The sequence below is a fragment of the Grus americana genome, chromosome 2 (genome assembly GCF_028858705.1).
Source record: "Grus americana isolate bGruAme1 chromosome 2, bGruAme1.mat, whole genome shotgun sequence".
Classification (NCBI taxonomy): domain Eukaryota; kingdom Metazoa; phylum Chordata; class Aves; order Gruiformes; family Gruidae; genus Grus; species Grus americana.
In genome coordinates, this window is record NC_072853.1 from 133,757,845 (window position 1) to 133,784,690 (window position 26,846).

At 38.3% G+C, this 26,846-nt stretch overlaps 1 protein-coding gene across 4 annotated transcripts; it reads left to right on the forward strand.

Annotated features, from left to right (window-relative positions):
* Positions 1-1,789: 1,789 nt before the first annotated feature.
* On the forward strand, positions 1,790-26,743 carry TRA2A (transformer 2 alpha homolog). Of its 4 annotated transcripts, none has more exons than XM_054814218.1 (8): positions 1,790-2,098; positions 11,303-11,436; positions 13,084-13,255; positions 16,174-16,362; positions 24,079-24,194; positions 24,719-24,826; positions 25,539-25,606; positions 25,783-26,743. In XM_054814218.1, the coding sequence occupies exons 1-8, from the start codon at positions 2,063-2,065 to the stop codon at positions 25,791-25,793; spliced, it is 834 nt and encodes a 277-aa protein (XP_054670193.1). In that variant the 5' UTR covers positions 1,790-2,062; the 3' UTR covers positions 25,794-26,743. The 4 variants fall into 4 exon arrangements, with proteins under 4 accessions (XP_054670193.1, XP_054670194.1, XP_054670196.1 ...); XM_054814219.1 differs by having other exon boundaries at positions 1,848-2,098; positions 13,156-13,255; XM_054814221.1 differs by having other exon boundaries at positions 1,850-2,098; positions 10,711-11,436; positions 13,156-13,255.
* Positions 26,744-26,846: the final 103 nt, after the last annotated feature.

Sequence of the window (26,846 nt, forward strand, 5' to 3'; positions counted from 1 at the left end):
AAAAGGGAAATAAGCAAATCTATCTACTGGAGCCAAATGGAGAGTAGAGCTGGTATAAAAGACATATTTTGACATGAGTTTAGAATGGCTTTTGAAAAGTGAGACATCAGCAGAGGCTAAAACTCAGGCCAGCCTCCTAGGAATGAAAATGTAATTAAACAAGAACTGGCTAAGGAGTTGACTACAACTTTTAAAGTAAGTGACATGCAAGAAACTGTCAGCCAAAATGAAATCTTCTGCAAGCCTAGAGAACAAGGAAGATCTTTCCCCAATACTGCCTTCTTTTACCATTGTGAGCTAACTTACTCTTTAATTATTTACTTCTGACTCACCAAGCAAAAATAGGAAAGGCTGGCATGTACAGTTCCAGCCTCCCATTTTCAATAGAAGCAAGAAATAATCAAGATGATTTATGGTCCAGGTAGGAAGCAATACAAACCATTTCTGTAAAGATGAGCCTACGTCAGGGCTCTGTTAGAACCTCAAGCTGTGGCTCGAGCTGTCTGTGGATGAGCCGTGTGAACGTGGCTTCTCTGCTGGGACACCTTCCCCGTGGGGCCGTGTTACCACAGCAGCTGTTGGAAACCCAACGTCACAGGCTGTGGAAGGAGAAGCAACCCGTGCTGTGGGCACAGCCGTTGTCTAAAGCCCCAGGAGCGAGCTTCATGTTGCAAAGGCATTGGATTCCTAGGGAAACGTCTCTCGCCTGTGAATCGCCCTCTGAGCTCCCCAGTCCTTTTTGGGAATACTCACATGAATACTCAGGCTGCTCATTCCCTGGTTACAACCATGGTGAACTGAAGTTAACGAGCCCCAGCCAGCGCAGGAATTTGGACAGAACGGCTTCTCAAGCACAAAGGGAAGCCCCTGCCCCTGCAGAAGTGTGGGAAAGACACAGAGCTGGGGCAGAAGCAGCAGCTGACATTTCTGCTACCGCTGCCAGCAAGAGGCTGGCAATGGGGGTGGGTGCTGCTTCTGGAAAGGGCAATCTTCAGCTGCAGCTGCTGGCCACTCATCTTCACCTGCTCTCCTAGCTTTCCGATGGTGGCAGAGCAAGTCTAACTGTTTCATCATCACTGGAAATTTTCTGACTTAAGGAACTACCCATTCGGCCTCAGTGCTGAGCCTCCGCTGCCCACGAGGTACGAGCTGCTGTAGTTATTGGTGTGTGCTAGAGGAAGAAGTGTCAAAAATGCACAGCATACAGAGGAACAGGGAAGTCCTTGCAGGTGGCTCAGCAAAGATAAGCCTTTCAGTAAAATTCCAGTTAAAAGGAAACTCTCAAGACTGCAAGTGAAAATTTAGGCCTTTGTTTCCTAGAAGTATTCAAGATGGACTCACATGGGTTCATTTTCAAATTTGCACAATGAAAGCAACCTTCCAGCCTGGCACGTTAAACAACCCTTTGCCATAACAAAACACCACCGCTAACGGGTACCTAAATGGATTCACTTTAAAAATTCTTTCCTGCGGTGCAGAAGCAGAACCCCAGAGAACGTGCCAGGGGGATGGGATAGCGAGATGAGAAGCAGGGTTGATTTTCACAGCGTGCAGGAGCAAAAGACCGGACGAGAGCGGCTGCCTTTGTACGGAGAGAGGCGGGGGGGGGGGGGGGGCGAGTGTGCTGCCCCGCACACCGGGCAGTCTGCTCACCCCCGCGGCGGCGCACCCCCAAGAGCCGCCGTGAGGAGGCGGGGCACACCCCCCCCCCACCCCCGTGGAGGAGCGCGCGCACACGGGGAGGGGGCTGCGCATGCGCGGCGGGCCCCCACGAAGCTTGTCGCAGCCGCGCTCGTTGTCCCGCCGGCGGCGCCTCCTTTGTGACAGGCGGGCCGAGCCGGGCCCCGCCCCCCGCGCGGTGTCGGGCGCAGACGGAGCGGAGGCGCCATTTTGCGCCGCTGCGGGAGACGGTTTGGGAGGCTCTGGCGGGAGGGAGGTGGCAGCGATACCGTGTAGCGGTAATAATAACAGCAACAATAATAGCAGTAGCGGTTGTGGGTACAGTTGCTGCTCGGGACTAGCGTTCCCGTTCGCCCAGCCGCGTGGCCAGGACTCTGCCGACATGAGCGACGTGGAGGAGAACAACTTCGAGGGGAGGGTGAGTGGCCGTCCCTACCCGGGCCATGCTGAGAGGGGGTGACCTGACCGGGGAAGGTGGGTGGGGGTGCGCTTCTTCCTCCGGCCCGGTGGGGGTGAGGGCAACGCAGCTTGTCTCTAAAATGGCTTCTTCGGGCGCCCGAATCTTGACTGGGCCGTGGACGACTCGCGTCTCTCCTCTCCCTTTTTTTGGGGGCCGACTCGGCGCTGAGGAACTGGCCTAGCGCGGAGCTGGGCCCCACTGTCTTCACCCTCACACGCTTCCTTCTCCCATCACGTCTCTCCGTCCCCATCCCCCTCCGTCGGGGTGCGGGCCCTGAGCTCTCGTGCTGCGGATTTGCCTCCACCCTCCTAGCACAGGTTTTTTTCTTTAAGAACAGGGCTTAGAGCGCCGCTGTAGCCCAGTGTTTCTCCCCGCTTATTTATTTTGTTTCTTTCCCGTGATACCGAGCCGCCCTGTTGTCCCGGCACTCTGTTGTCTGCCGGGTCTAGGCTTCGGGGTCCTTGCCCTTCCTCGTCCCCTCTCTGCCTGCGGGCAGTGCCGGTCTCCCGGTCGTGGCTGGGAGAGCGCGGTCCCGCGCAGTGTAGTCGAGGCCTCCGCCCGCGTAAAAGAGGAGGCACTGGGTCCTTTTGTGAGAGGTGCGCTGCCTCTCCTGGCTGCTAGCCCGCAAACAGGGTCTTCTTCGGGCCAGGCTTCCTGAAGCCATTGGGGAGATATGTCCATCGTTGTTAAACCTTTAAAACTCATTCATCACACAGCCAAAGACTTTCTCTTAACAAGCTGCTGTGGTTTTGTAACCTTGTTAGGCCTGTTTCTTCTCTCTTCCCTCCGATTGCTGTGGTTTTTCATGTACACGTATGACTGGACTCTTCCATTTTCAATGTGGGTTGGTTTTTTTCTTAGTGATTATCAGGGCAAGCAGGAATGAGAAGCTGCTTGAAACAGGAATGAAATGTGTGTTTTGTCTTCACTCCATTACTATTTACTCTTTTTAATTTTGCAGAGTTTTGGGGGTTTTTTGTTCGTTCTTTGAGACGCTTTAGAGGAACACCTGAGCATCCTTTTGGTGACTCTCTCTGATGAACCAGTGACAGCAGCTTTGCAGTTATATGGGATTACTGCCTGGGGAAACAAGCAATGAAATTTTGGAAGAGCAGTGTCATATTCCAATAATTGTTTTTACACCAATATTGTTGCCCTTTCGTAGTGTTAGTAAAAAAAAAAACAAAACAAACCCCACAACCCAGCCAACAAACATTCCCTAGGCTGAGTGTGCTGTACCTGGCTGTGCAGTGACTGCTGCTGGTTCCTCAGGTGAGGTAAACAAAATCTGTTCTTGTGTTGATTGCTTAGACAAAGATGGCTATATAGCTAAGCTCTTCTCAGCTAAATAAACTGATCTCTGAAGGGAAAATCGACTAAGTTTGAGCAAGAAGTATGCATTGTTGTTAATTTTGTAAAATTTTTACTTCAATCTCCCATTTTACAGTAAGATTTATATTTTTAAAAATTATTTCCTTGTCTGTATTCCTCCTGTGGTTTATTGTTAGGAAATATTTACATTAGGTTCATCCATGGAACATTTGTATTAGGTTTCTTGATGGATCTGTTGTTTGTGTTACAATGCTGGTATAGCTGTGTGGTTTCAGTATTTCTGCACACCTTCTGCCAAATGTAGAAGTAAAATAACGTTTTGAGAGTGTGTGAAAGTCTGAAAAGTCCTACGTAGTAGTTTCTGTGACTGCTGCTGCTTAGTTGGCTTGTTCTTGTGGTGGAAAATTTACCTGTTGGAAAGAGCTGCTGACAATATTGAGTCTTCATTTGGAAAAGTTCTATTTTCTCTCCCTAACACTGGAATTTCTCCATCAGTCTGGCATGTGGCAGTGTCTTGTCTGCTGGTATTTTTAAATAGCTGAACATAATGGCAGGTACTTGATTAATTTATAGTTTTGGGGTTTTGTTCTAATGAAGAACATTAGTAAGCAGTTCTTTTTTCTTCAGTAATACTTTTTTGTTGTTGATGCTACTAAAATACGTGAAATAAGAAATTATATTTTGGGCTGTAATATTTTTTTATTTGGTTTTCACTGAAAGTGCTCTCAGGCATAAAATTAAGCATGTATAACTTTGAGACTTTAGTCTTCTGTTCCCAATGGGGCAAAACTCTATTACGCACTGAATGTCCTCGTGCTTCGGTTTGCTATATGCAGGCACAGGGAACTGAAGAGTATGACATAAGTTTTCAATGGGAGAAAGAACTGCAGAAACTGGAAGAAAGTTTCTAAAGAATCTGCTTTCCTGGAAATTGCCACAAATAAGAATTCTGAAGTATCCTTTCAGTTCCCCTGCTTCAGTTTAAATACTAAATAGTGTGACGTGCTTTTAAAAATCTAAATGCCAAAGGAGTAAGGGAGTTCAAGTTTAGTTTCAGTCCTTTTATATTCTATCCGTGTAGATTCCTATTGTCCCAAAGCACTTCAGTGAAGTTTCTTGCAAGTAGTGATGAAGTCTGATACCAAGATGAAGGTGCTTATTGATATGTATGAAGTTTCATCTTGAGATATTAATTAGAAAGTGTTTTCCTGTTTTGCTAGTTACTTTGTGAAGAAAAAATGTTCATATATAAGCAATGATAACTCAGTTCAATTTTTTGTTTGTTTTTCCCACAGTATGATCAGGAATTTTACTTTTTTTTAAAAATAAAAAGCACTTATTTTTGGCAGTATTAAGGTACCGTCCATGTCTGTGCTTTGCCTCTAACTTATGATTTTAAAATCATAGTGTTAATTAATCTGAACAAGAAATTTAGAATAATCATGGAAATAACTTTCCAATAATATTAAATAGTGCAAATTATGTAAAATCTTTAATTTCTAAAGTGTTGAGTAAAATTATTGTAGATATTATAGAGATTTTTTATTATTGAGCTCATTTCTTTATTGACTTAAGGCAAATGTTAATCAAATATGCTCAGACTAATTAACATCTGCTCTGGTTTTGTGTCATTTTGTTTCAACTTAAGCAAGTTCTGTATTAAGAATGTGGCTGGTTGAACAGAACAAATCCTGCCCCCCCCCCCAGCAAGCATGGTGATATAATGGAAAGAAATTGACAGAAGAATTAGAAATATAGTGGATGTGCTAGAGCTGAGTTTATGAACATTAAGAAGAAAAAAACATTTTAAATTGTGCTTCTTATCCAGTGGCTTGAGTTTTGGAAAAGACGTAGGATTTTATCACCATTGAATGTTCTTTGTGAGCAAGTTAGACAAATGAGGCTTTTTTATCTTTTATTGCTGTCAGATGATAGGCAACTCTTATTTCCTTTCATATTTTTTGTTTTTTTAATAAAACATTATACATTTGCTGCTCATTCTGTGATGCAACTTTATTAAATTGCAGCCAACAAGTTGGAGTCTGAACAAACCTGCACTTCAGAAGCTCCACTTGAAACTTTGGGGTTTTTTTTGAGCTTCTGATAATGTTTGATATCTGTAATCTTAAAAGTTTAGTAGTTTTCTACCGGTATTAATATGCTGTTTGCCTAAATAGGTGAAACTTTTTATCAGAACAAAGGTAGAACTCCTTTTTAGAACTCCATGTTGGTTGTCTTCCTTCGTTCTAATGGGATGCGTCTTTCTGCTCTGTGCAGAATCTCACAGTGATCTCAGTCTAATAAAGCACTTGAAAAAATACATGGTTTTGCATGTGAGCCATCTTGTTGAAGGAAGTATGCATAGTGCATATGTGTGCAAGCAGCTTTTGAATTAGCTTAACTGTGAATGTGTCTTGTATTTGCTTCATGAAGCCTGTATGCAAAATAGTTAATTTCATGTGTGTTCTAATGTTAGCTATCTAAATGTGATCAATTTTGAGAAAATTTCTTTGTTTTTTTTTTTAAAAAAAAATGGTGGGGGGGGAGGTGTGTTTTAGCTATTGTATTCAACCTCTCCTGTAGTGGCAATCTGCCACCGCTGTGGAAAGGAAGGCACGTTGCTTTCCATACCTTTTGAAATACAGACATGACGATCTGCTTATGCTCAGGAGTTCTGCATTCGCTTGGAGAGTGCTGTGATCAGCCTGTAGTTTCTAATGACCAGCATGGGAAAAGATACTTTTTCTGGAAGTCAATTTTTTATTTCTTTTTTTTAATTCAAGCTTAATAAATTCTAGATTGTTCTGGACCCATGTCAACTGGGAAGACTGCTCTTTTTTGAAAACAAATTCCATTTCCTATCTTCTGTATATGATAAAGGAGTGACTACAGAACCCTCCCTGAAGAGGCATGTTTTCAAGCTTCAATGAGAAGATTAACTTGTAATTTCAAAAAGTTTATTGCTGAAGCTTCTTGTTCTTTGTTTGTTTTTAATCAGAGCAGTATCACTGAGAAATGCATAAAGTTTGCTGATGTTGGTAACTTTTAAAATAGACATGTCTTAAAGATAGCACAATTTATGAGTTGCTTTTTATACAGAAGCTTATTATGTATACTCTTGAGATAGTTATAGAACAGCTAATTAAGGGATCAATTTTATTTTTTGTATAGAGTATAGTATGAAGCAAAAATTATTTGAATTTTTGACTGCTTATATTGTTCTGTCCCCTTATAAAGTTGGATGTCATTTATTTTTTGAGTTTGGGCAGGAGTCTTCAGCAGAATTTTTGTAAAGTCTGAACTATCACTTACTGGCTTAATGGTATTGCTAGACTACTTGTCCTATTCTTTCTTCACCCCATGTGTATTTCCTAGCAAGGGCAAATGAATTTCAACTGAAATTTCTGTATGATTTAATGATACTTTTTTTTTCCTTCCCAATTCACTTCCCATGCTTTGCTATAGAAAGCCTAATTTAAGCCTATTCAATTCTTATTTAGTGTCTCATGTTAAATTTTGATAGTGTTTCTGTCATACTCTGAAATGGTAAGGTGTACAGTGAGGTAAGGCATGACAGAGTGGTGTAAAAAACAGTTTTGCCTTTTCTCTTCCCCCCCCCCCCCCCCCCCCATGTTCTTTACCATATCTTCTCATGATAGGTGGAAAACAGAAAGAATACTTCTTTAAGACTTACTCAATCCTGCTTTGTGTAGAAGTGTTTCAAATGCTTTTAAAATAGTAATTGTATCGGAAAGAAGCATTTCTTTTGAAGGATATGAGGAAGAGAAATGGTAGATGAAACTTGCATCAATCATGTGGTTTAAACAGTTGTACAAGTATGGATGAAATGTATTGACATGACTGATATCTTGCACAGCTGGATCATCTGAAGTTGCTGATAGTTGTTCAATGACTGGGTTTATGTGATCATGAGATAATGGAGGGAGATATCTTTTCCATACCTCATTTTCTTCCTTCTGGGAAGAGAAGGTAGAAAGGATGAAAAATACTTCTCAGTGCTCTGTAAATGCTTCTGGCTGTGCATCTTCTTATCCAGATAATCAGTAATTGAGGCTGCTGTCTTTAGATTTGGTGCTTACCTATAATAATTTCTTTGGCTCAAAGTTCCACTTCTTGGTGAATCATTAATCCCATTTCCTGGTATGTACTTGAGGAAGCCACCACATCTTATTCTGAGGAGGTACAGTGTTATAATTGAGAGATTGAGATTCTTTTTTAATTGTTATTTTAGATGCATTTTTTGGTGTTTTTGGTGTGGTTTTTGTTTGGGGTTTTTTTTTTTTTTTGAAAGGGAAGTCTGATCTGAAGAATATTAGGAAGTTAGCTGACTTTTCCTACAAGCTGTAGTGACAGCAAATCTAGACAGTTTGACATGGTCACAGTGAGTATCTGCCTGTAAGTTTGTAAAGGTGAAAGTAGTGACTGGACAGTTGCATAATAAAGCAGGAGGCATTAAAATACATGGTGTTTTGTAAGACAGTTGTGGGATGGGAAGCTGAGTTTAAGAAATACAGTCTTATCTGTGGCCCTTAATTGATCTTTAGAACAGAAAGATAAGGAAATGTTGAGGATCCAGAGAGACCTTTTAGTCTTTTAAGCAGTATTTAAATGAATTTCTGTGGTAACAGTGGAGCTAAGATCACAATGTGTAGATTGCTTTAAGACTAGTACAGAATTGAGAGATTTTAATGCTTTGGATAATAGAGGTGTCTATTTTCTCTCATTAAAGATGACATACTAAGAATGAATGTTAGCTACGTAATTTTCTTGTTCATGTAGCAGAATGAATATAAATTGTTTATGCGGAACAGTTGGGTCTGTGATATAGACTAAGATATAGCTTGCTAATTATTTTCTTGTGGTAGAAAGTGGAGGAGGAAAATTCTTTAAAATCTCCCTTTGTGACTCCTTGAAGATCTGAATCTCTTAATCCCTGCCTGTAGTCTTGCTGATATAAATCTTATTAGGTACTTTTTCAGTGTCATCCTTAAGTCCTTAAACTCTTGCAGATTATTGTGATTCCCTTAGTCTCTCCTTTTGAAGCACTGTAGGAGATATAACTAGGTGATCTATGTTGCATCAGAAGATGAGATGTAATTGCCTGCCAATGACACAGTATGCAACTGCTAACAGGTAATCTCTCTTTAGCTGCAGTTTACATCTACAGTTACTTTGTTTGAGGAAGTTTGAAATGTGTAAGAACTTACGTTGTCACCTCTGTCACTCCAGTTTTAAAGTTGTGTGTTTGTGAGTGCAGCCACTAAAAGGCTTATACAGATAGTTCCAAAAGGACTTGACCTACATGAAATGATGTAACATTTGCTCTTGGCAACTTTTTGTAATAAATGATACTATTAGAAACTCTATGGACGGGTCATAAGATACTTCAGTTGAATAGATAAGGACACTAAGCTAACTTTTGCATTGTGTGGGAGTGATTGGGTCCTTGATATTTTTGGCACCTCCCAAGACTTCTAGACTGCACAGTATCTGGGTTTTGGGTTTTTATTCTGTTCAAGTTTCCAAAGTTGTTCTTGATCGTGAATCGATCTTTCAAATGCAAATAGTATGGACAACACAGTATCCTCATGAAGGAGTGACTGGGGAGGGTGAATTCTTTCTTTTTATTGAGGGATATTTTCTAAACCTGAATGATGTCACATTAAATGTGTTTCTGTATTGCTGATCACTTTTACTAGGGAGGGAAGTGGAAATAATTCCCAGAGAAATTGGTAATTGTTGCAGGGAATGAAGTGTAAAGGGAGGAATTAAGGAGGCTGTCAAGCAATGAAGAGTACAAAAATAGAGGTGAGGTAATTAAAAAGCATGTTAGTGGTTCTAAAAGGAATTTTTTTTTGCATAGTGAACAGTGGATTTGAAATGTAAAAATAAAACCACCAAATAAAATTTGGTAATATTTAAGTGCACATACATCCTTTTATTTCAGTGAAAGTCAACTGGCTAGATCAGCAGATAGTCAGCTTAATAAGAGTAACCTGTAATGTAGACCTGATTATGTGGTTCACATGTCACAGCCAAGCTTTGAATTTGGCCTTGATTGATAAGTTTGGCAGGCTTATTATCCCAATAGGTGACATTCTGTATGTTTTCCTTGTCCTTTTTATTGAGGTAAAGGGGAAAGGTAGTGGAGCTGTAATGCTTGTGAGTAAGGGGTCTCTCAGGTTCTATTTCTGGTGGATTTATTGTCTTGAAATGGGAGGGCAGCATCCTCTGAAAAGAACTTCAAAGTACTGAAGAATTTAACTGCAAAAGAAAATGCAAATCTGGACATAGGTAGAGAAATAAATAAATTGAGGAAAAACATTGTGATGACAGGCAGGAGGAGAAATTATGCAAACAAACATGAAATGTAACACTTATGGGAGAGGTACTTGCTATGGATTTTTATTAAGAATTTTGCACATTTTTTGTGAAGTTAGGGATGTATATAGCATACTATTCTGTAGGGGTTTTTATAGCTGAGCTCCCTAGAAATGCTATACACTATAAAATGTGAGGAAATCCTAATCTGCTCTTTGTTTGCTTGTTTTCCTAGTTTTTTCTCTTGTGTGTATTATCATGCAAGGAAAAAAAAAAAACCCTCCTGTCTTTTATTTGATTGCTCTGAACTGTACTATTATACATCTTGTTTTATATGGATTAAGGTGTATGCAAGGAAAACAGGGTAACAATGAGGAAGAAAAAGTAGGAGGAAAAATAACTTGTCTTGCATATATCTATGTGCATGTATTATACGAGTAAGTATGTGCATAGATAGACTTTTTTGACTGGAAATCTTTGGCCATTCTGTTGAACTGAGAGTGTCTTAGTAATAATGTGTAGGAGTAGAATTTGGGATATTTGATACTGAGAAGTACATAGTTACTAGGGGGGAAATGACAGCTATCGATACCAGTACTTTAATATAATTGTGCTAATTAGTTTTTAGTGTATCTGTATTTTACCAAAAAATCTGAAAGGGGAGGAGGGTAGTTTTGAAAATACAGTAAAACACTGAGAACTCAGTAAGCTCATTGTTAGAACTTAGACACTTATACAGTTTTAAAGATTTTTTTTTAAAAAAAAAGTTGTTTTATAAAATAGTTTCTTGCACTTTACCTGCTGGCTTTTCAATTTGGTAGATAAAATCTGAACTCCAGCAGAGTTTTTATAATCCCCACGTGCTTAAATATACTAAATGTTCTTTTTCCATTAAGGTTAATGTTCGTGAAGAAATTGAAGAGTTTTTTCCAAGAATGTGGAAGATAAATCAAGATAAAAGAAGGCTAATGAAAAGTATTAAAGATCAGAAAATTAAAATTGAATGGGGGAAAAAATTGAACAGAAGATTGGTCAGATAGAAGCACTTGAATGTTTTTTTAAGGCTATAATGAATTGTTTGAATTGGGGAAGAATACACGAAGTATGAAAAATGAAAAACTCAATGAAGAATGAAGAAAAGTAGAAAGCAAGAGTGAAGTAGAATTAAAAGAATCTGGAAGAATGAATGGGTCCTAGGTTAAGTAAATGTATGGTTTATGTTCCAGTGTCTGTATGATCAAGTTGTAGATGAATTTGCATGATTACTTAGTTAATAGAGAATTGGTGATCTGGTTCAAGCAGGGACGTATTTGAGGAAAGCATACAATATTAACAGTGGGTTAGCAAAATGAAATTTGTTTTGGAGGGTATTGCCTAACCATTTGTTTTTTCAGGAGCAATCAATGTAATAGAATTACTGTACTTTAAATGTTAGGAGTTAGGCATTAATACAACCAATACCACTTTTAATACTGTCTTTTTCGTTAGGAGTCTCGCTCCCAGTCAAAATCTCCAGCTGGGAGTCCTGCTCGTGTAAAATCGGAGAGCAGGTCAGGATCTCGCAGTCCATCGAGGGCTTCCAAACATTCTGAATCGCACTCTAGGTCAAGATCAAAATCAAGGTATGTCCTGCAAGTTATTCATGTTATTCAGTATTACTGTTTATGCCTGTTCTTTTGGTACATTGTTGTGGGTTTTTTTCCCCTTGTTATAAACTTACTTACTGGGATGTATTAACAGCACTATGTTAATTTGCATCTTAGTGGTTATATAGGTAGTTAAAGTTGTGGAAAGATGCCATGAGTAATAAAGCATGGATATGTATAGAGAAAGTAATATAAATAGGAAAAAGTCATGTAGAAATCACAACTAAAACTTGTAGGTTTAACTCGAAGAGAGAAAAGGGATTGCATCTCAATTCAGAAGGGATTACATCTCAGTACTGTAAAAGCTTATGCCTCCTTCCCCCAAAATCTTTTTTGGGGGGGGGAGGAACTCTTGTGTGGACCCCTGCTTTAGGGGTGGTGAGGGGGGGAAGTCAAGTGAGAACTGCAGCAAAGGTAGTCTGGGTTAGATGAAAGGAGTAAGCTCTATAACTGTTAGAAATGTTGGAAGATGCTACTTGGGGAAGCTTTTGACATTCCTTCATTGGAGGCTTTAAAAACAAAATTGAGGCTTTAAAAATGAAATCAGAAAACTGCTTCTTAAATTGGGTGTGGATAGCTGCTTGGTTTATGGGAGCTTTAAGATTTAAATTCATTTTTCAATGCTGTACATACATTTCTCTGTCCTTTTCTACCCCAAGTATTTGTATGCAGAGGCAAAGTTTTATAGTTCTCAGTTGTGAGAGAGCTTGCTCAAAATAGAGGAGGAATGTCTGGTTTTTTTCTCTAAATACATCATAAAATATTATCTGGCTTATGCTACCTATCTTCTCTCTTCCCTTGAACCATCATACTGGTGAAAATTGGGAGAGCTACCAAATCCTCCTTTCATCTATGGAGAAACCAGCATTTGTAGCCCTGGAGGGGGAAGAGGAATTGTGTAGTATTATGTTGTTCCTTTTCCCCAGTTCTTGGGAGACATCAGTAATTAATCTTCCCTATTTACACACTTTATACCAGCACAGCTGAGAATGGGAATTCAGAGCACAATAACTCTAAGTTCAACCTAATGTTATAGCTTCTCTTCTTGTAATGTGTAGCTAGATAGCTACTTGCTGTTAGGATATAATGTCTGCATGAAATCATGCAGCTTTGGGATGATGCCTGTTCAAAACTGAGCTTATCATTGGCTAGATGTCTGCAAAGAAATGCTTGAGGAATTAAGCAGGGTTTTTTTGGTCTTGAATCATTTTCAAGCCTAGATGAACTTCATTTGTAGATACTGCTAGATACTGGAGCACTACAGTAGTGCTGCCAGATCTTTGCATTTTTTCAGCCAAGACAGTATTTTACAGTGTGGCCTATCTGGATTCTGTATCGCTGTGCAAGTGTTACGTGTACAGCAAAGCTGCTGGAAGTTTAAACTTTGAACTTCCTGAAAACTGTCATGAGTATAATCTTCATTGTATGCCAAAAGTTAAAAATCATGCTCGTGAGCAGGTTATTAGAGATCTGTGCAATGTTTAGATGTGCGAAGTAGAAGAAACTTCACTATTTTAATTGTAGAGAGCCTCTGAAACAAGATTTTTCTCTAGGAAATGTAAGGCTTACAATTCAATGCATTATGTGCATATGATCTAACTAAAAGCTTTCTCTTTGTTGAAGATCCAGGTCCAGAAGACATTCGCACAGACGTTACACTCGTTCCAGATCCCATTCCCATTCTCATTCCCATAGGAGACGTTCTCGAAGCAGATCATACACGCCAGAATACCGTCGTCGAAGGAGCCGTAGTCATTCTCCAATGTCCAATAGGAGAAGGCACACTGGCAGCAGAGTATGTCACGTTCATCAAGGCTGAGTATCAACAAAACAGTTGCTGCTTACATCAGTGTAGTCTGGGTTACCTGCAGGCTGAATTTGACCTGCTGTCTTGTCACTGGAGGTTACGGGAATTTGGGGATGGGGGGTTGGTGCAGCAAACTCTGTCCCTACAGCTGGGCGCTTACTTGTTGGGCCTGCAACGGGCAGGGCAGTTGTAGAAATTCATTGAAAATCATACCATTGTGAACCCTTCTGATTTTTTTTGTTATAGTTCCAAGTATATGTATCCTTCACAAAAATGAGACCTTTCATGTACATGCTTGCCTGAAAGTATTCATAAGGTTGACTAGAGGAGCCAAAGTAAAAAATTCTCAAGTGTATTTGCCAATAACATACAGTATATTATGTTGAAGATTGCTTGTGATTTTATACCTCTGAGTAATGAATTTGGTTTAACTTGAAGAAATAAACCTAGGTGTTACTAGCTAATGTGTAAGTTTTAATATAGACTAGAAAAATTTACGGTTATGAAAACCGTAAGCCTCTCCAAAATTTAAATGAGAAGCAACTCAGTAGTGCTGTATTGACAGGAGAAAGTATCAGTACACCAACCAAGATCTAAGATGCTGATTGTATAGGTCATTCTGAGAGATTTCTCCCAATAGCCTTTATAATCCGTTTCAGTGCCTTAGCTTCTGGTTCCACATTACTTCAGGCTGATCTAAATGAGTGCTGTTACATGGCAGGTCTGCCTGTTCCTTGGTGAGGGCCGTGGTACTTCTTGGATCCTTTAAGTTGCTACGAATTTTTTACTAATCCTATCAAAAAGAGCATAGTTTTTTTGCAGGCTTACCTTGGTGAAGCAGCTCACCAGGACCAGGTAATACCAATGCGAGGGAGAAGACAAGAGTGTGTGGAAAAGGGCAAGACTACAGCAGTTCTAATGTACAGTGGCTTAAGCTGTTGTAAAGCAACGTTCATAGTTACACTTTTTGTGGATTGTTGCCAGTGTGTAATCATGATGGAGTAAATATGAATCTAATGTCTTGAAAAATTGGCAGGAATAACTGAACTTCAAAAGGATTAGCAGATTTCTGGTGAAAGATGACTGAATCCACTTTGCTACTTGAAGAAATACTAGAATATTTTGCTCTGTGAAGAAGTCCTTTTCCCTTGGAAATGACTCTGAGAGACACAAAACTTGTTTTCACAGTGAATTTCACGTGAATTCTGAGGAGTAGTTCTCGTAGTGTCAAAATGAAACTCAGATCAACCAGATTTGAATCCTGTAAATAAAAAGGTCCTAAAGACACCAGGAAAATTGGTAGCAATTTTGCCACTTCTGACTTTGTAGAGAGAGCTTGTGTACTGTGCTGGTAGGAGGCAGTACAAAAACATAATGTAAAAGCTGAATTTTAGTCTTTCACAGTCAGTTTAGTCCTTCTGATGTTGACACACAGACTGATTCTTGGTACTTCTCTTGCCTCAGAAAAGGTAATAGGGTAAAGGGGATGTAAAAAAGGACAATACTGATATGTACTGTGTGGAGGGACTTGTCCAAACAAAGTATAAAAGACCGAGAGATTTAATTAGGCTCACAAGAGTTTCAGTAATAAAAGGAGTATAGCCATTAATGCCATTGAATTTCAGATTGAAATGGAGTAAGAAAGGAACCTAAACCTGTATAAATCAAACTTTCAAATGACAAACTACCAGTTTTTCTTGTGCTCTTTCTCTATAATAAAGAATTGTAGAAGATTCATGTCTTAAAACAAAAGTTTGAACTTTGACAAATGGAAAGAAACTTCAAATAGATGAGTAGTTTGGGCATCTTGTTTTCACAATGGAATCCTGAACAAAAGCTCTGAAGAGAACACGACAGAAGATCTAAACCTGTTCATTGTTTGAATCAGGTTGAAAGGCAAGCTCTGAGGCATAAATTACTGTGTTATCAGTGGCTTTGAAAATCTGAAACTGAAATACAGATTTCAACTGTTTCAACTTCCAGTTATTTTAGCAGAAACATTAAATCCCTATGCATATTGCTACCACTTTAAATTGCTTTGTCTAGTATAACAGGTGCCAGAAGCTTAACTGAAAAAATAATGATTTTGATCAAAATAATTCTTGCAATGAAATTGGCATTAGATGAACTTTCTGGCATATAGAGAAACTTTGAACCTAATAGAGAAATGAATTACAGTACCTTGTACAATTTTACAATTTCATATTTGACTTCCTTTAGTTGAAGTGAAATGTATTAAGTACATCTGTATCCCACATCCTGTTAAAGAATCAAGAGTCTTGCTCTAGAAAAGTGTGCATGCTTTTGGATTACAGTTTCACAGAACTGGCCTTCAACACTTGTTACTACCTAAATGAAAGAAGCTGATGATTTTTTTCCAGTTTACAAGTGGACAGAGATAAACTTTAAAATGTAAATACTGACTTTCAGTACAGTTGGGTAGGAAATGTCGAGGGTGGAGGAAGCTTTGGTAAGAGCTAAATTATAGTTCAACTGTCCATGCTTAGTTGCTCAAATGCATTTGTGTGTGCAACTGGAGGCAGCGTGCACTCTTTAGTACTAGTGGTGACTGCAGAGAGGCTGAAGGTGGGAGTTCAGGCTGAACTGTTCTTAGTACAGACCTGTATGTCGTGTCTCCAGCTTTACTGTAATCAGAATGGTTAATTTTTCTCAACTGAGTTTTTCACCAACACAAGAAATTCATCTTTGTCTTTTTTCTAAAATAAAAATAATGAAAGTAGTTGCTTTTGGAAAATACCTTACGATTGGAATGATAGCTGTTGAAGTATTAAGCTTTGTAATAAACTGTGTTTAGTTTTCTTCAGATTAAAAATTTTTAATAAATTTTGATAATGTATAACTTGTTTTTAATAAACGTAATTGGAGTTGAACATTTGTCTTACCAGGCTAATCCAGATCCAAATACATGTCTTGGAGTGTTTGGTCTCAGTTTGTATACTACCGAGAGAGATTTGCGTGAAGTCTTTTCCCGTTATGGACCTCTGACTGGTGTCAATGTTGTTTATGATCAACGGACTGGACGATCAAGAGGATTTGCTTTTGTTTATTTTGAGAGAATTGATGATTCTAAAGAGGTAAATTCATGCTTTACTACTTTTAACAGGTGTGCTCCTTGTGCATTGTCTTCATGGATATTGCTGGGGGAAAAAAAGAGGTTTTGAATATATATTCACTAGCAGGTTCTCAGTGAGATTAATTAAAAATATTCTGTTCAAACAACATGGCACTCTTAAACAGATGAAGCATTTTAGTTCAGTGTTCAGATGCTTGGACAAATTTTGAGTATCTGTATTGAATCACCAATGAGCATCATGCTTTGATTTTTAGTTTGTTGCTTCAAAATGAAAGTAAATCTTTAGACAGACACAGAAGCCTCATATTTTTGAAATATTTTGAAAGGTAACTTTTCAAAATAGTTTTCTGTATCAAAATTCTGAAGATTCTCTTTACATTTACCTCTCTAAAAGTATGTCATCGTGCATTTGAAAAATAGCGAATTTTGTCTTATTTGTGCCTTGGTCAGTGACTTTGCTAGTTATGTAGATACTGTTTACAGCAGGACTGAGCTGTTAGTATAATTGATCTATTAAGGAAAGAATCAAAGGATGTGAGCAGCAGGCTGTATTATGGCTCACTGCAGTAAGCAGTAGTTTTTTTGCCCGTGTAAGGATACTGTGAGCTTTACTACATTTACTGAAATTGCTGTTAAAAGTAAAGGCACATCCTTTTTAATTTTTTTTGTCTTAAAGTCTTCACTGTGGGGTTATCTCTTGGGCAACCTGAGTCAGACTTCAAGCACCTTGTTTATGGATTAACAGTCTTGGGCAGATGTTTCAGATTTGCTGTTTGATTCTGTTTACATTAGATAAGTATATGGATAATGCTTGGGGGGAGGATGACAGCTGTAGGACCTACTATCAGTAGCTGAAAATTGAAAACTGATGCCAGTTGATACTTTAATTAGGAAAAAAGTGTTTCGTGGATGACTTGAACTAGACTCAGTTCTGATCTTTGGCTGATTTCTGGTATGATTGAACAGAGAATCGGTTTATGGAAGAGTAGGATTTGTATGTATGTGTGGCTGTTGCAGGTTATAGGGGTAAGTAAAAGGACACAAAACTTCTGTAGTGTCCCTTCTGTATTTTCCCACTATCACTTTGGCAGGTTGATAGTGGAGTTAATGGGGTGGATAGCTGTATATTCATCTTCAGTGGCCTACTGTCTTCTGTCTTTCCACTTCTGAGTTTGGTGTGATTTTGAAAATGTGACTGTTTTGTAGGACATTTAACATCCAAAATACCTGGACAGTATTTGTTACATTCATGTGCCAGTCTTGTCTATTTTACAACTTCATAATGTCTTTAGAAGTAGGGTTTTTTCCTAGTTGCCGTGGGCAATGGTCATGCATGACACCATGCATTTCTTAAAATGTTCCATGTAAATAGCATGAAGTAATTTGTTTAGTATAATGCTGTTTTGGCAGACACTACAAAACTGGAATGGGATATTAGTTGCCATCAGAAATACAGAAATAAGGATGAGCACCTTAAGCAAGAACTGAAATAAACTCTTATTTTTTTACTCCCCGACGAGCTGGTGTGTGAAGAGGGGAGAAAGCATACAAAACCTCCTAACAGTTGGAATTTACATAACTGAAATACTTTGGCAAAGAGGATAGGAGAAAGACTTGTTTATTTGACTTGATTTTGTGGGCCTTGAGGACAGATTTGAAGATGGCAACAAGTGGCAGCTAGTGTAGAAAAAGGAGGTACAGCTATAGGCGTGAAACTGTGACAGACCCTCTATGAGAACACTGAAGGACATGAGTTCTCTGTGTGGAAGATAGATCAAATCTGAAAAGTTGAGTATGCATAAAAGCAATGACACTTTAATTACTTTTGTTCTGAGTAAATACCTTTCTCCTTAAAAACAAACCAACCCCAACTCCCCTGCAAGCCTCCAAATAGAATATAAAACTCTAGATGAGATGTTGAACTAAATTCCAGCCCTCTGACAGCAGTCGTAGATGGATTAAGTATGTGTGGAACTTTACCAAAAAATGAGGATTTCCCATTGTCTTCACCACTGTCCTTCCAAGAGAGGTGATGCTGGGAAGCCTTTCAGCTGACATGCTCTCAAACTGTTAATGCTAAAATTGGACACCAAATGAATTGTGAGTAGTTCTGTTTAAACTCCAGTAACTTGGTTGAAGATGGGTTGGTATCAGTATTGTATGGATTCTGTTGCAGCTGAAATCCTTCAGGTTCTTGTCACTGGTTACCATTCTTACAAATTGTATCGGTTATTGAGCTGGTTAAAATGTTGCTACGTGTCAAGATTCTGAAACCAAGTGATGCAATGTTTCTAGCTCCATATGGTGGTAAAGATACTCTGAATTGTCAGCTGTCTCAAGGTGGTGGAAATTCAGACAATGTAAACTACCTTTTTTTTAAAGGTGATGCTTTACTGCTGCCCCTTTGTTTCTTTTTTTTTAGGACGTGGCAAAGTTTATTTTCATTTAAGCTGTTTTAGACTTTCAGAACTTCAGATTGATTGTTCAGATGTGATGACACCACAGCAGCCTTGTCGTTAGCTGTTTATGATCATCTTGGCTATAAAGAGGAGCAGAGATTTAGCTTTTGATAACTGCTAGGTAGAGCAGCTGTTTGAACATCACAGTAGCTTCAGTCATTCCACCTTAACAGGACTGGGAAAGAAATGTTGGGTACATGTATCTGTTCTGAAGGACGTTTCTTGTGGAATCTCTTCTACGCTGAAACTGTGCTGAGACTGAGATAAAACTTTGTGGTCTGACAGAAGGTTCCTTTTCCATCAAATGTCTTCTATTGCAAAAAAAACTTTCCTAAGTAATATTTGGTAATGCTTTTTTGCCTTGTGTGTTGCAGTGTCTTATGTTGGCCACCCTTCTGCTAAGTCTTCACAAATACATGTGCAACATTATGCACAGGGCAAGATCTGTAAACATCTGTTGAAGACCTGTTTCTCAAGATTGGCATTCTTTCTTATATAGTTCTCAGTATTGGCAACCCTGGCACTGAGCCAGTGTTGTAATATTGCAGTTTTGCAACATTTTCGTGAAATTATAGAGGATATTCACCTGCCCATCACATTAGGATTTTCTTCCTGTGTTTGGAGGAACACAAACTTCTATGTAATGGGATGAGAAGGAAAAAAAAGGCATGTGGGAGGGTTGATTATCTCAGGGTTAATGATAAATTGAGAGGATTATGAGTAAAAAGTGCTGGCTGTTCTAGGGAGATGATTCTTACTACAGTTACCAGGGATTTTGCATGCCACTATCCAGCTTTTCAGTAACTTAGAATATGAAGTACTAGTTGTTGTTTAAACTGAGGCTACTGTGAATGTACTATGTATCTGCAGCCAGAACTCATCTGAGGAAGCATTAGCTACAGGAGCTGTTGGCAATATGGAATTTTTTGTTTTCTAATGCTAGTTATATACTCTTTATAGTTTCGACCATCTTTCAGAACTGTTTTCTGAAGTAGTGTTCATTAGCAATTGAGACAAACTTTATATGGACAAACTGAACTATTAATGTAATTGATGTGCCAAAGACTAGAATAATAGGGAGTTTTATTTTAATTTGCAAGGTATTTAATCTGTGGTAAAACCAGACCAGCTTAGAAGCATCATTATTGATCAAAACTTTTCCCATAGATTGTCGAAGAAATGCTTAAAGTCTTGTTTGTGGTATCAAAAGGGACCCTTGATATACCAGAAAGAACACAAGAAGGTCTGAATGTTTGGAATTACAAGTTACAGACTTTTGTAGATTCTGAAATACGATGAAATTGCTAATATTTGCAGAAACATATCCAGTTACTCATTCTGATTCTCTAAAATTCTGTATTTCCTGACTCTGAAACTCTTTAAAGTATTCTTTAAAGAGAATACATTTAATCAATAGATGTTTAAGCTCAGAAACTTATATATTTAAAAATTATCATTGACAATATTCTAATAATATTTTTAAAAACAAATCTTCAAACCAGAGAATATAAATTGACTCTTGTTCAAAGGTGAAATGGACACTTGAATTCAACTTGGCAGGCTGCTGTAAGTGTAAAAAGCTGGATTTCTTAATTTCTTTTTCATCCCATCAGATTTTTTTTTTTTTCAGAATGTCCTTTCCAATGTTCTCATTAAATCCAGACCTGAACTAGTGATATCAGTATATTGGGGGGTGGGTGGAAAAGCTAATCTATTATGTCTGTTCCTTCCATGTTGTACCTGTGACACAGTGGAGATGATGGTTTTCATTGGCATTAAGTAGGATATGGAAAGGACTTCAGGTAAAAACCAGCAAAAAAAGAAACCCCAAAACCCCACAGCAAACAAAAAAAGACACTATTTTATGTAGTTATTTTAAAGTCATGAAAATACATTTTCAAAATGAGTCCCAATTTAAATTGCTCGTTAGACTGAATACATGTGAATAGTCAATACTTCACTAACTTTGTGGTGATTTCACATTATTGAAGTAATTTAAAGCAGCTAGATGCAATTGAAATGAGGGCTTGACGATCTTTTGTACAATGCAAATGGTACCTTGAACTCCGTAGTAGAAATATAAAGTGATTGTGACATCAGCTCTGCCAAATCAAATTCTCTCCCTCCCTTCTCCCACCTTCCTCCCCACACCCTTCCCCCAGTGACCATAGTGCAGGTTGCAGAAATTTCCCATGTTGTTTCCTTGTCCAAGCTGCCCTTTGTGACATTATCCAGTCTGGAAGATTATTTAATTTCTTTCAGTGAATTTATGATTGAATTGTTGCCTATGCCATTCCTAATCCTTATTCTCTGCTTTCTGAGTGCAAATACAGAAATGTGTATTCTGGCCTACAAAGTCAGTTTTTCCTTAGAATCTGCAACCAAAACTAATAGGCACATGTTTGTAGGTCTCCTGTTTGCTTGCTTACTTACTGCAAGTCTTCTAATAACATTCAGATACTTGGAGCAAAATCCAGGTTGAAACAAAAATGGACTGTTGACAGTTAAAGGCTCCTAAGAGGGTATTGTGTGTCTTAAACCCCAGTGTAATTTGATTTTTCTCTTCAGAGTGTATTTGAGAGTGTCTTCTGCATTGTTAGAGTGAAGGTACCATTTTTCCCCTTTGACATTTAAATGTTCTTAATGCATCATTCATGCATACCCAAAACCAGCAAAAAAAGCAAACCGATATTTGTTTTGAATGTGACATGCTAGTCTAATACAATTGCAAAATCCAAAATTCGATTATAAACTGGTTTAATGTCAAAGAAAACACAAAAGTGTCAGTCATTGGAATCACTACTGTTTTTTCAGTCTTGGTACAAACTAAATACTGTTGTATCAATTGTCTGAAACAATGTTTTCAAATAGGGCTTTTGGCCATATTGTGGAAGTCCTTCGCTGCTAATGTCAACTTAAGTACTTTGTTTCAAAAGACTTGAGGTGCGCACATTACGTAGAGAATTTTAAAACATCTTTGGAAAGAATTTCCATTTGCTAATGACTAAATGTGAGTGATACTGTCAATTATTGTGGGATTCATAATGGCTTATTGTAGGTTTTGACTTTTCTGTATTTGGGGGATACAGTTAGAACTGTAAAAGGCTTTGTTATGTCTGTATATCTATTAAAGATTGTTATTATTTTAAATTTTTTAGTTGGCAGTTATTGCTGACAGCTGTTGAAAGCTAAGAAAATCAAAGTTTTAATATTGGGTAGGTCATTAGACATTGTGACCAGGATGTCTGAATTTCATGCAAACTGGTAACTATGAACTAATCTTTATCCACTGAAATGTAACATATTTGGTACTTCCAAAACAAACAATCAAGTCTCAAAATTAACTATTCATCTGTCTTGCCGGTATATTCCTCTTCTCTGTACTGCACCCTGTGTCAAAGAACTCTTCCTCTTAAAGATGTGTTTGTTGTTTTAACTAAGACGTGTACCAGATGTTCTGGATTTGAGGTGGTTTCTTGTCAGATAAGCTTACTACGTTGCAAGTTGTTAATCGGACACAAAAATGCCATGAAGCAGAAAATTTCTTACCTTTCAAGACACCTTGCATATTGCTGCATTTCCAGAAAGATGCTTTTCATCATGAAGCTAACTTTTCAGCCAGCTATTTGCAGCCTTTGTTTTTAGGTTTGTGCACACATATACATTCCTAGGATGTGTGCACAGATTTATATTAACCTAGATCATCCTTGTGGAACAGGACTTGAAAAAAAAAAAGTCTCAAGGCTAGCAAACTAAAGCTAATGATCATGTTTTGTTCACAAAATATACTGTAGTGTACATTGAAAGACTTGAAATGCTGTTTGGTCTTGCCTTGCTAAATGCAGTTGTTGTAGTTTTGTATGGAACAGAACTCACTAGGTGGCGATATGGTATAGATATAAACAGCATTATTAAAACGCAAACTTAAGTGTGGTTAAATAGGTTAGTGATAATTCAGTTGCTTCCATCTTGGGAACATTACAGTTAAATCATGTGGGTGTCATGATTTGTTTCCTCCTCTATAACTTGTAGGTTAATTCAGTAAGGTTCTTGTTAGAGAGCTGCGAAAAGTTACAATTCTGAATAGTTGTTTCATTATTTAAAAAAAAAAAAGCTCTGCTTAGAGGCACCTTCATGTTTTGAGGATGTGTATTGTTCCTCACAACTTAGTTTAGCAAGTGATTGTGTTCTCTAATTCAAGATTGTAACAGTGTCTCTTCTTCACACATGAAAAATGAAAATAACATGTACTGGGCTAAGTGCTGTGCTTAATGTCACAAGCTAAGTGGTGTGTACTAGTATTTCAGAGATCCTAGAGCAGCTGATGACAGGATCAAAAAACATTTGCTTTGCAAATTTCAATAGCTTTTAGGTCCAGCATTAACTGTTAAATTCTTAAGGTTGTGGGTTTGTACATTGTTTTGTGATTTTTATTTATTTTATTTATTTTTTTAAAGTTACCATTGCATTAATATAATTCTCAAAAGTACGCTGTGCTCCTTTGAAAAACTATATTCATGATTTTGGGTTTGTGAAAGGCCATTGTATTGATTCTCAAAGACTAAAGAAGCAGGGGCTAGAACACCCAGTGAGTGTGTGCACGGACTGCGGGCGGGTCTGAAGGCACAGGCTTCTCAAGCACAGACCCTTACGTGTATCGCTTTAGCGAGCTGCTATTGTGAGAGTGAGTGGGGAGGAAGGTTGTAATTAGGTATCCATGTAGGCTGAACCCGCCATTTTACTAAGCTCTGCTGGAGTAGGTCCTTGTAAGGGAGATGGCAGGAGGCTGGGAGAGCATGAAATGGCAGCCGACTAGCAGTAATCCGGCCATATGCACCCTACAGGAAGCCACTGTTTTGCACAGCTTTTGAATCCGCCCGTCCCCTCTGGGTCAGAGACGGCAGTAGGAAAGATGCAGTTTTCAGAAAAAGCTGTTTTGACTTTCAGTTTACCTTTCTGATGGGTAGAAGACAAAGTCTAGGGAAAGTGACTGCGTTAGTAGTTAGCACCGTGCTCTCTTAAGGAGGGATTGCGCGTCACGTTACTCCGGCACCCCAGTGCAGTCCTGTAACGCTGCCGGCAAGCGGGCCAGGGGACAGAGATGAGCCGTTCGCCACAGTGGGGCACTAGTAACCAGTCCAAATAAAACAAACTCAGGACTTGTTTTTCTGATGGAAAATAATGTGTTTTGTACATAGCCTTCCGTAGTTACCAGTAGGTTGCAGGTTTCACGTCCCTGTTCCTTATGTTTCCTGCAGGCAATGGAGCATGCAAACGGTATGGAGCTGGATGGCAGGAGGATTCGAGTGGATTATTCAATCACTAAGAGAGCACATACACCCACCCCAGGCATCTACATGGGCAGGCCAACACAGTAAGGAGTCCGCTCGTTTCCTGCAATGGGACTAAAATTGATTTAAACTGAATGTTTCATGTCTAGTTGAAGAACTAGAGCTACAGATACTTTTTTTGAAATTTTATAGAGTTAATGCCAGTTGTAGTCAGTCTATCACAAAGTTATTAATATAAGCAATGCATTACGGTGGTTCCCATATACTATTAAATCCTACTGTAGTTTACTGTATACTTATAAAAAAATTCTGAAGGAATTATTTAAAAATATATGTATCCACCACAGTCAGTTAATGCACCTTTAGCTTACTGAAATACTGAGGTGCCCATTTGCCTTTGATTTGGATGGGAATTAGGCTTAAATCCCTCATGGGTTTTCTGGAGGGTTTTAAAGGTGTTTTTCTTTAAATGTTTCATTGTTAGATTGTTTCATGGCATAGTCTTAAGTGTCTGATCTACAAGAACACTTTAAAAAACCTTTTCAATAATTTAAATCCAGATGAAGAGCAGATACCTAAAGTAATCTTTTTGCTTTTTCTCTAATAGCAGTGGAGGAGGTGGTGGCGGTGGAGCAGGTCGCCGTCGTGACTCATACTATGATAGGGGGTATGACAGAGGCTACGACAGATACGAAGAATATGACTACAGATACAGGTAATTAATTTTTATTTTATTTCTGTAGGAACAGTGGATTTGTTGGAAAAAGTTCAGTGACAAAAAATGTTAATCAGTTTGTAGCAAGAGTCTGCATACATGCTTGCTATGTATCAGAGCTTCATTATGTTAGTTTTTGTGGGATTAAAGTAGTTGTAATCTTCAGTGTTTATGTAATTTGGTTTTACAGTAAACAGTTGGGCAAGGGGTTAATTTTGCTACCTGAAGGAGGTAGAGCATGTGCCCTGTGAATCTAGTGGACAGATAGAAAGGGAACTCATTTTTCCATGCTGTATATAGAACCAGGGACAGCTGACACACAGTGCTGTTTAAAAAGGGGTTATTTGTAGATGGGATTCTTAATGCTTGACATTTCATAACCATCTCACTGTTTTGAAAGTTATCTAGTTTCAGAGAATGTTGTTCAACAAGAATTGTAGGCATCTGTAAAAGCACTGCTTGTGTTTGCAAGGCTAGTGAGAGTTTATTAAATTCTGTGTCTGGGAATATCTTACAGAGTTAAACACATCAAACAGAGAAATATAAAAGCATTTGTTAAATAACTGTAAGCCACAGCCAAATAAAGCTGAAATCATTCATGCAGGCCAAGTCTTTCAGTGCTGAGGAAATGGTTCTGTTCTGTGGAAGTGCTGTGAATAAAGCTTCTTTCATAATGGATGTTGTTGAGTTTCTTTTTTAATTTCCTTTAAAGGAGACGATCACCATCGCCTTATTATAGTCGATACCGATCACGATCAAGATCCCGTTCCTATAGTCCAAGTAAGTAAATACAAGAGAATAAATAAAATCTGGCTGGCTTAAACCTTGTTGTTACTAGTATTAATTGATCAATGGAAATTCTGAATGTGAAAGCAAAAAAGCTGGGCACATTAAAGCTCAGTAGATGTGTGTACAGTTAGCTTATAGTAATTGTCCTTTTTTTTTTTTTTCCCCAGGGCGCTACTGAAGATCAGAAGAGTTACAGTTGAGGACGTGATTTTTAAATACAATGTTCAGATCTTAGCTTCCTTACTGCTTTCCCTCCCTTTCTTGTCCCCCATTCAGCTCTTTTACAAATCTTTGGTTCATTTAGAATATACATATTTTCAGTTGAAGTATTCCTGTTTTCCATCCCTCCTTATTGTAATACTCTTAAATATTGTAATTGTTGTAGTTTTTGTGTAGTAAAACATCTTAAGTAAAATGAAATAGAGAACCCAAAGTGATGATACATTTTGGAAGTCATTCCTATTTTGTTTTTAAAACAATTGGACTCCTGACTAATCAGAAGAGAGCGTTGATATTTTTAAAGCTTGCATGTCATATGTAATATACACACTCAGATACTTTAATATAAACCTGCATTTCCAAATAACTCGTTAATCTTTCTGTTAAAATGTTTACCTATTACTTTGATAAACAAGTAATGACTTTAAGCCTTTTCTGTAATGAGAAATTTACTTAGATAGTCATGAACCAGAGGATTTGTTTTTTGGTCAGGTAGTTGCTTTGAGTGTAGACTATTTGAGCTAGAGCAAAATTTGGTATTTGACTGGGAAAATAGATCCTTGTACACTCAAAATTAAGGCTGTGTTTTATAGATAAAGTTTCTGGATTGCTACACAGTAGATAACATTTGAAGTTAAAACTAAAAATCCTGGGGGTTTTATTGTACTTGGTTGAATTTTTCCCCCTTAATTGGTGCAGAAGAAAAAAATATTTATTGAACATAGCAATTAGTTCTATAATTTGCTGTTCATTTAAACAACAACAAAACCCACCAACTTTTTGGTATTGCAATAATGATTAAGGAAGTTTTGTTTCCAGTCCTTTTTGGAGTTTTGAAAGTACGGATGGAAAAACCTACAACTACATGTAAACCTTTCCCCCCCCCTCAATAAAAGTTAATTCCACTGAGATGTGGTTTCTTGTCTTTTGTTCCGCTTTTCATGTCAACTTGGAATATATGTTAAATAAGACTTGATATTGCTATACGGATAATAAAGTCAGCATTTACCTG